The sequence below is a fragment of the Manihot esculenta genome, chromosome 13 (genome assembly GCF_001659605.2).
Source record: "Manihot esculenta cultivar AM560-2 chromosome 13, M.esculenta_v8, whole genome shotgun sequence".
NCBI classification, from domain to species: Eukaryota; Viridiplantae; Streptophyta; class Magnoliopsida; order Malpighiales; family Euphorbiaceae; genus Manihot; species Manihot esculenta.
This window is the reverse complement of record NC_035173.2, coordinates 7,087,302-7,097,156: the sequence shown is the minus strand read 5'-3', so window position 1 is coordinate 7,097,156 and position 9,855 is coordinate 7,087,302. Positions and strand designations below refer to the sequence as shown.

General features: G+C 36.2%; 1 protein-coding gene across 1 annotated transcript; it reads right to left on the bottom strand.

The window, feature by feature from the left end:
- Positions 1-5,644: 5,644 nt before the first annotated feature.
- Positions 5,645-9,646, bottom strand: LOC110629413. The gene is made up of 3 exons (XM_021776377.2): positions 9,037-9,646; positions 8,598-8,786; positions 5,645-6,095 (listed from the first exon to the last, which is right to left on the bottom strand). Exons 1-3 carry the CDS (start codon positions 9,283-9,285, stop codon positions 6,015-6,017), a joined length of 519 nt encoding a protein of 172 aa, XP_021632069.1. The 5' UTR covers positions 9,286-9,646; the 3' UTR covers positions 5,645-6,014.
- Positions 9,647-9,855: the final 209 nt, after the last annotated feature.

Below are 9,855 nucleotides of genomic sequence, written 5' to 3'. Positions count from 1 at the left end.
TTGTTGACGATACGGCTGTAATTTCAAGTAAACCCACTCCCCAGTTTGAAATTCAATATCTTTGCACTTGGCATCTGCCTTTTGCTTCATGTGATTAATGGAACGGGAGAGATTGACTTTAAGTTGCTGGAGGATTTCATCTCGGCTGGCCAACATCTGATCTGCCTCTTGAATTGCAGATGCCTCTGTATCATAATGTGGAATACTGGGTGGGGGCCTGCCATATAAGGCCAAGAAGGGTGTCATGCCGATAGAAACATGGAATGTCGTATTATACCAGAATTCTGCCCAAGGAAGATAAAGACTCCACTTTCGAGGTTGCTGTGAGGCAAAGCAACGAAGATACTGTTCAAGGCATCGGTTAACGACTTCGGATTGGCCATCTGTTTCCGGATGATAAGAAGAGCTCATGTGGAGCTTGGTGCCAGACAATTTGAAGAACTCCCGCCAAAAATGGCTAATAAAAATAGGGTCACGATCACTAATAATTGTTTTTGGCAGTCCATGAAGTTTGACAACTCCTTCAACAAATTTTTCAGCAATTGTTTTGGCAGTAAAAGGATGCGTCAAAGCTAAAAAATGGGCATACTTGCTGAGACGATCCACAACCACCAAAATGGCATTCTTGCCGCCAGAAAAAGGAAGGCCTTCGATGAAATCCATAGTTATATCATCCCACACTTGATGAGGAATTGACAAAGGTTGTAGGAGACCGGCCGGAGAAGGCGTAGATATCTTATTCCTCTGGCAAATCGAACAAGAAGCAACATAATCACGAACTGATTTTGGCAAAGAAGGCCAATAAAATTGTGCAGCCAACCGTTTACAGGTTCTTAAAACTCCGGAATGGCCGCCACTTGGTGAATCATGGAATTCCTGTAAAAGCTAAGAATTAAATCAGAGCCAGGAGGAATGATAACACGATTTTTATATAGAAGCACACCAGCCCGCCATAAATATGGATTTCCTGGATTTTTGTTGGCCAATTTCCCAATTCGAATCATATAAGGATCGGATGTTGCTGCTGCCCGAAGTATATCCCACAAATTGGTTTGGGGACTGAAGAGAGCAACAAGGCTAGGACTCCCTGCAACCCTTGACAAGGCATCGGCTGCAATATTTTCTTTTCCCGACTTGTATCTGATTTCATAATCATATCCCAGCAGTTTGGAGACCCACTTTTGTTGTTCGGGAGTAACAATTTGTTGCTCCAATAAGTACTTAAGGCTTCTCTGATCAGTTTGGATTATGAACCGCCTGCCAAGTAAATACGGCCTCCATGTGCGGATTGCATGAACAATTGCAAACATCTCCTTAGCATAGGTGGACCATGATCGCTTAGTAATTCCCAAGGTCTTGCTCATAAATGCGATGGGTTTATCCTGTTGAGTTAGGACAGCCCCAATGCCATCGTGTGAAGCATCAGTAGTGATGACAAACTCTTCATTAAAGTTGGGCATTGCAAGTGTTGGAGTAGAGGTCATAGTAGCTTTTAATTCTGCAAAAGCAAGTTCTGCCTCTTCCGACCAAGAGAACTTTCCCTTCTTAAGCAAATCTGTCAAAGGCCGAGCAATCATCCCATAGTTTCGAACAAATTTTCTGTAATAACCTGTAAGTCCTAAGAAACCATGTAAATCAGAAACATTAGTGGGTTTGGGCCAATCAAGCATTGCCCGAATTTTTCCTTGATCCACCAGAACCCCTTCATGAGAAACAATGTGACCCAAATATTCAATCTGTTTTTGCCCAAATGCACATTTACTGAGCTTGATGAAAAGTGTATGCTGACGCAATATTTCAAAAGCTAATTTAACATGTTCAAGATGCATAGACCAAGTGGGGCTATAGATTAAGATATCGTCAAAAAATACTAGCACAAATTTACGTAAATATGGACGAAATATGGAATTCATTAGAGACTGGAAAGTAGAGGGGGCATTACACAAGCCACAAGGCATGACTAGATACTCGTAATAACCATTATGGGTTCGGAAAGCTGTTTTATGAATGTCAGCTGGATGTATTCGTACCTGATGGAACCCTGCCCGAAGGTCAATTTTAGTAAAGAAGGCAGCCCCATGGAGTTCATCTAACATATCGTCCACTGTGGGAATGGGAAATCTGTATTTGACAGTGATGCTATTTAAAGCTCTATAATCAGTACAAAATCGCCAAGACCCATCTTTTTTCTTTACTAGTAAAACAGGAGAAGAAAAAGGACTTGTGCTAGTTCGGATTTGCCCCAATTTTAGCATATCATGAACTTGTTTTTCAATTTCAGCTTTTTGAAAATATGCGTACCTGTATGGGCGGACATTAACAGGATCTGACCCTTCTTTCAAGATAATGCGGTGGTTAATTTCCCTTTCTGGAGGTAACTCAGTCGGCTGTTGGTAGATATCAGCATACTGGTTGAGTAATTGCAGCATATCCGAATGGATTTCTTCTGGTGGTGATTCCTGCTGTAATTGGAAACAAGCCGCAAATATAGAGCTGCCATGTCTCAACTCCTTCGCCATCTCCTTTGAGGAACATGATTGAATGGGTTTACTGTTAATCCCCTTAAGAATGCGAAGCTGACCATCCCAGTGAAATTTCATAGTTAAATTCTTCCAGTTGCAATTCACATCTCCCAGCTCTTTAAGCCACTGAACGCCCAACACCATGTCCAAACCCATTAGAGGCAAAGAATATAATGTAACAGCAAAGGATATACCTTGCACCAGAAGGGGCACATGCTCAAATTTTCCACTGCATTGCAAATGTCCTCCATTAGCAACTCTCACGTTACTTGGCTTTATCTGTGTTGCGGGTAATTTGAGGATTTCTGCGAACTTGTCACTGACAAAGTTATGGGTAAAGCCACTGTCTACAAGAGCAATCACCTCCATCGTCCCAATTTTTACCAGAACTCTCATGGTTTGAGCAGCGGACCATCCTGTGAGCGCGTGAAGGGAAATTTCAAGATCATCCTCATCCTCCGCATCGTCCTCGTCAACGCCACCATCCAATAAGAGCAGCTGCGGCTTGACACACCTGTGCCCAGGAGTGAATTTTGCATCACAGTTAAAACAAAGCCCAGCAGATCGTCGTTTCTGCATCTCTTCCCACGAAAGACGCTTAACTGGTGTTGCCGCCTTATCTTTTGTTGGTGAAAGTGGGTTTGTCGGATTGAATGTTCAAACTGCCTTTTTCTGCCTCTGCAATTGCTCATCCCGCATCCTAGCATAATTGATGGCCTCCTTCAGCGTTTTAGGCTTAAACATTCTAATACCGTCTGAAATTTCTATTTTAAGACCGCCCATGAATGTCCTTACTAGGGCCTTCTGGGTCCACCCCTTCACCTTATTCCCTAACCGTTCAAACTCACGTTGGTAATCTCTCAGTGGTCCCACTTGTCGAATTTTGGATAGGGATTCGTCAAAGTCCTCACATTCTGTAGGTCCAAAACGCGACCACAGTTCATCGACAACGATTTTCCAAGAAATCTCTTTGCCTTCTTCATGATATGTACGCTTAAGCCATCTCCACCACTGATTTGCTTCCCCCTAAAGATGATAAGAAGCTAAATATACCTTTTCAGAATCGTCAGTTTTCTGGTAATCGAAAAACTGATCGACTTTAGTCATCCACTCTGTCGGGTCGTCGCCTGAAAATCTGGGGAATTCAATTTTTGCGAGTTTGGAAGCAAAGATAGGCTTTCCTCCCTCTGTTGAATCCTCCTTAGTGGATCGACTTTGGCTTTGGTCTCCCACACTGCTAGTACCATCCTTGTTAGAAGCTGTTATCTCAGAGAATTTGGTGATAGCCGCTTCAATCTGTTGTAATTTGGCATTAAGTCCATGGTCCATATGACTAACAGAGTTTTGAAGCTGACCAACGGTGTTTTGAAGTTGGCCAACCGCAGCCTCCAGATTCTCAATACGTTCTTTGTTTGTTGCCATTAGAAAGGGAAAAGAAGAGAAGAAAAGAAGGAAAAAGGTAAACTCTGATACCAATTGATAGGTCCCAGTCAAAGTTTAAAAAAAGATTAAAAAAAGAAATTGAAAATAAAATGAGTTTTCTGTAATTCATTGATAATCTTAGCAGCAGATACATTGAAAATTAAATAGGAATAGAATGCAACAGCAAGTCCTATTTCCAAGCGACTAACAGAAAATATTCTCAAAAGAATAGTTAAGAGTAAGCTTAGTCAGTTAAGATAACAAGCTGACTTATTCTACCAAAATATGACTTATTCAAAAATATGCAATATAGCAGTAGAGAAAAAATAATTAATTCAGCAGCAATTGTCAATTGCAAAATTCAACCAAAATACTTCTTGTTTGGAACAGGCACTCTTTTGGATCTTCGAGTCTTATCACATATTAGTATGAAATTCAGACCACATTTAAAAAAAATATACCGGTATATTGGATCGTTATGAAAGTCTAACCTAATCGTTTTTATGAGTTTAGCAACAATCGGATGAACTTGGCCAACCGTTATCATATCCAAACAATCTATCAGTGCATGAGTTTTAACCCATTTGTAATTGATTTTCACCTTTGAAATTTTAATTTCTAAGGGTGAATAGATTGGACATGAATGTGTTTTAAAATGCTAAATTTTATTTTTTTTTATATATTTAAAATTATGTTTAAATTATTATTAAAATATTAAATAAAATTAAATAAACTAAGAAAAATATAGTTTATATTTTAAAATTTTGATAAATAATAGTTTAGAAATAATTTTAAATTAAAAAATAAAATTTGATATTTTTTATCGAAGTGTATAGTTAAAAAGTAAAATTTACAGTTTTAACTAAATTTAAAATATTAATTTTATTTATTAAATATATATTTTAGCCCACTGAATGTATATACTATGTCAATCTAACTTGTCTCTAAACATATGAAAAATGTTTCTTTTATAAAATTATAAAAATAAGAGATTGGGGATCCATCTCTTCAATATGTATCATAAGAGAAAAGGTGCTAGGGGCTTCCGAAAACGAAGATGTTAGTTCCCTGATTTACAGAAGGAATTACCATTTAATTTTTAGAGTGCGAGAAAATTTATTAGAAGTTTTTTTGAAATTTCATAAAATTTTAATGTATTTTTAAAAATTGAAAAATTTAATAATAAAATTTTTCCTCCACATAATAAACGGGAGGGGATTAGGTTTATTGACCCAATTGACTTGGTAAAATAAAAAGTTTTATCAAAATTTCTTAATGATCCAACTCAGAAATTACAATAAACGAATAACAGTTTATTCTTTTTTTTTATTTTTTATTTCAAAATAACGGTATACAATTTGAATTAACATCAAATGAAAAAAAAAAAAGGAGGGAAATTAAAAAATTTACTTCATACATTTTCGTGGAATGTTAATTTAACTAACAATTTTTCTTAATATTATATTTTAAGAAAGTCTTAGTTCTTCTCTTTAAATGCTACTTTTCTTTTTTTATATAATAATCATTTGCTATTAGTCTATAATGTGTGATGTAAACCGACAGATTACACATTATATATAAAACGATAATAACTAACACTTAAAAATTATAACTAATTAAGAATTTTGTCACTAACAGCATTTTACAGTATAGTTTTCAAATATAAAATATAAAAAATATATATATATTGTACTAAGAAATAATATAATAAACAAATTGCACAATAAGTTGATTAAAATAACAAGATTCACACAGCTCATGCATTCTACAAGGTAATTGATTGAAAAAAAAAAAAATCTTACCTAGACCCAGTCACCATATGCCCAAAACACAAAAATGTAAAAGAGATCGACGTGTGAGTGTCTTGTCTATAATAGACCGAGTCTAGACAAAATACCATAGTGGATTTAAAGTAAAACTTGCCTTGGCTGTTGGCTCCCACGCATAAAAACTTGTCAAGGGACGCCATACAATTTATTATATTCTTTACTCACAGTAGAGAAACCATTTCCTTTAGAGATCAAAATAGTTGAAGGGATTTGATAGGCCTTCACCCACCAGCACAAGTAGTCATGAATTGCTTTTAACACTTTCTTCAACGCGCGTGACTGCATCTGTAAGCACGTCAATTGTCCAATCCTTCAAATCTTGCTGCAGATAAGAAGTGAAAAATGCAACAAACATAAGCATTGGTGGGCTGTATGCTAAAAGTTACTATTTAATTCCTCAATTTTATCCAAACTAACTACTTAATCCTCCCAATTTGACTAATACATTAGTTAGTCCTAGTATTTTTATATTGATTATTGTAATTTGGGAAACAGAACCATATAGTTTCTATTTTCTAAATGTCAAACTACTTAGTCCCTAAAACAGTAATTTCCCTATTCTTTGAATACACTAACTAATAGAGAACTTCATTTAAACTGCACAACGGGACAAGAGAGTAGATGAAATATATATATATATATATATATATATATATATAGGGACTAACTAATGTACTTATCAAAATAGGAGGACTAAATAGTTATGTTTCATTAAAATAGAGGGACCAAATGATAAATTTCTCTACAACCCTAAGGAAAAGTATCCCGTTCGTTCTTTTTTTACCTGAACAAAATGAAGTTGATAAGAATTCTTCTTTTGAGAAAAAGGATGGCAGTATAAATTGTCAGGTTAACAAGATGAAACATTGTTTACTGAACTGATTCCGGGATGTAAACCTCTGTTGGGATATCGACATAGCAAAATGGCACTTGGTAATTCCAAAAGAAAGCATGATAAAGAAGCGGTCACCACGATTAACTAGTCAAGCCAGGACACTTATGGGCAATTCTTGTCTAGATCGGGTCTACATGGACCCAAAGCATAAATGAATAGAATTTCATGTGAGGCCTACTATCAGTTTACATTATGGCTATGTTTCCTGCTCAAGATCTAGATAAGAATGAGATTGATTTATCCTATCAATAATCCTCAAAGCTAGCTACAGGGCGTTCGAAGGCCAGAAGAGAGACACTGTAGGTCTTGAACAACTCAAAGGGAAAAGACCAAGACAATCGGTATATAAAAAACATGGGAATGGTTACCATTTGTAAATGTTACACCTATGACCTTTCAACAAACTAGATTGCCTTATTTGATTATTGCATCTGGTGTCAACTTAAAATGACAGTGACTTGACATAACTATTGCAAACAAAATGAGTTAAAATTCCAAATCTACAAATACATGGTACTATACTGTATTGCTGGTTAAAGTGGGGGATAGGGGAAAGAGAAAGAGATGGAATTTCAACAAAATTTAGGGGGCAAAACTCCTCTTCAAAAAGCTTACATGCTATGCAATATAAAAGTAGGCACTAATTTTAATTACTCGTATAGCATCTCAAAAAGCAATATTTAAAGCAATACATGCCACTATTCAATCCCACATAGAACTCATGAAGCCAAACACAAAGGCAAACTTCAAACTAACATATCAAATGGTAAATAAATCACAGAAAACAAACTAGTTGAGCAATATGCCATAGTTTAGGCAACTAGAATCCAAATGCGTTCTACTACTCCTACATAGTGAGTGAAATTGACATCCTGATCTAAAGGCTGCATCTTTCTTCAAAGAAATAGTGTAACTTAGGACAAGCAACCAACCTCCCAAGTACTAGAGAGTTTGGCTAAACAATAAAACTCAGTTGTGAGGATTTAAAATCCAGTTTTTGGTAAAGAATCTAAACTGAAGATCTTTTTCAAACCCACCTTTTGAGAATGACAGGGCAACAGCTGCTCAATTTTTTGACTTAAAAGATGCCGTTAATAATTTATTAGAATTATAGTCATGCCACTATAAGAGGCCCGTCTTACTTCTGTTCATTCTCTGTTTCTCCCACATCCAGTATCTGCTTTCATTCTCTATCATCCACAACTCATACTTAACAATAACTTTTGCCTAAATAATTAGCAGTAGCTATTGTTTTCTGCCACCATCTTTCAATACACACGATCCTCCTCAGATTGTTGTCAGAATCACTGACCTGTGGCCATCCTTTCTGCCGCAACTTGCACTTTCATATAGCAATCTGACTCTCTTTTGATGGGCAATTGCAGCATTTCTGCTAGTCTTTGGCCTATGATTCTGGCTTTATTTTCTTTCATATTTTTGTGATTTTATTTGATAATCTTCTACCATCAATGCATGTTGAATTAAAGTCTACAGTTGAAAAACTGCCCAAGTTTCAATATGGGTTTGCGTACTACTCTAAAGGCATGATTTCAGTATTGATAGTTTCTATGCTTCTTGAACTGTTGTTTAGCAAACTACTTTAGTTTCTCATTCAGCGGTTTTTGAAACAACAATAGAACCTAATAACAATGCAAAATGGGCCCTAAGTAACACTTAAAGATATATCAAAATTTAGATTCTCTAACAAGAAGGAAAAAGATAAAGAAATGAAGAACGTAACTACACACCAATTTTTACCACCATTCCTCGATTAGCTACCGTCACTAGGATACTCCTTTTTGGTTGAATCAATAATTCATTTGATAATGAAAATGGTGCAGACACTGAACTTCCACAGAATTTTTGAAAGTGCTTATAGCTTTTAAATAATAAAACCTCAAAAAAATCAATTAAAAGAAAGTGCCTTACCATGCGCAATGGTTCTCCAGTTCTTATTCGTGCATTTGGACGAGCAAGCTTGGATTCAAAAGGAGTCCTTGGCCTGACCTCTCGAATTTCCTCCCATTCCTCACGTGAAAGCATCCTAACTGTGCCTTGACCAGGGGGGGCATTCTTTATTTTGCGCTCAATCATTTCTTGGGATTTTGAGTCATCATACTGCAGTTACACAAAATTAAGTCTTGCAAATCACTAGATGGTATATAAAACTCTGAAAACAACAAAATAAGAAAGAAGAAATATCATTTTCTTTTGACATGACATAAAAACTTGAGTGGTGCGCAATTTTTGTGTAAGGGGGCAAACCAGACGAAATCAACATGAATTTGACGTAGATTATTGTCTAAAGACATAGGAGAAAAGAAGCCAATAAGAAGCATGCATGATTTGACGTCAGGAAGAGTAATACCATCATGAGGAGCTTCGCAAGGAGGGCGGTACCAACAACAGTGAGAATCATTGGCATAGTTGCTGTGTCAAGAAACGATTTTGATTCAGGAACCTCCACAAACACATCGTCCTTCTTGTGATTCTTCTTCTTCATCTTCATCTTCTCCAACTCTGCAATCCTTCTCTTCAAGGTTTCCGAAGGGCCATCACGAGACAAACGATGCAACCCTCTACGACATAGGAAAAGCGTCTCTCTTGCCCCATACATGATGAGTTCAAAGAAAAAGCTCAAAGTTCTCTTCAGCTTGAAAATAGTTCCGATCACCAAATGCGGATGTTGATAATGATATTTCGTACAGTAATTTTAACAAACACTAGGTGCGCAGCGATTCCAGAAAACCCAAGAACCACAACTTCACCCCCTAACGTATGCAAATGAAAGAGAATTTACCAGCGAAGGAGATTTATCGAATCACTGAGCGATAGAATTGGCTGTCAAGTTTAAACAGAGTCCTTTTATATCACCGCAGCAGATCAGGGCTCGCAGGTGGCAGCCGAGCTTCCCGGAGGTCCAGAGGACACGATGGGTCTTGGACTTCACACGCTATAAGCCTATAACCACACATAGGAAATAATTTATTTTTTTCATCAAGTACCATTAATTGCAGGCTTATTTGATTAATTTTTTAAATATTTAATTATATAATAAAAAATAACACACATAGGAAATATTTTTGTAATTTTATTGATGAAATTATTTTAATAATTTTATTAGATAAATAATTTAAAATTTTTTAAAAAATTAAATTAATTTAATTTAAATTTTATTAATTAAATT

Coding starts and splice junctions, on each gene's coding strand:
- LOC110629413 (XM_021776377.2), bottom strand. CDS start 9,285: ATGTATGGGGCAAGAGAGACGCTTTTCCTATGTCGTAGAGGGTTGCAT. Junction 8,787..9,036: donor TTGCGAAGCTCCTCATGATG/GTATTACTCTTC, acceptor GTGTAACTGCAG/TATGATGACTCAAAATCCCA. Junction 6,096..8,597: donor CTGGAGAACCATTGCGCATG/GTAAGGCACTTT, acceptor TCTTATCTGCAG/CAAGATTTGAAGGATTGGAC.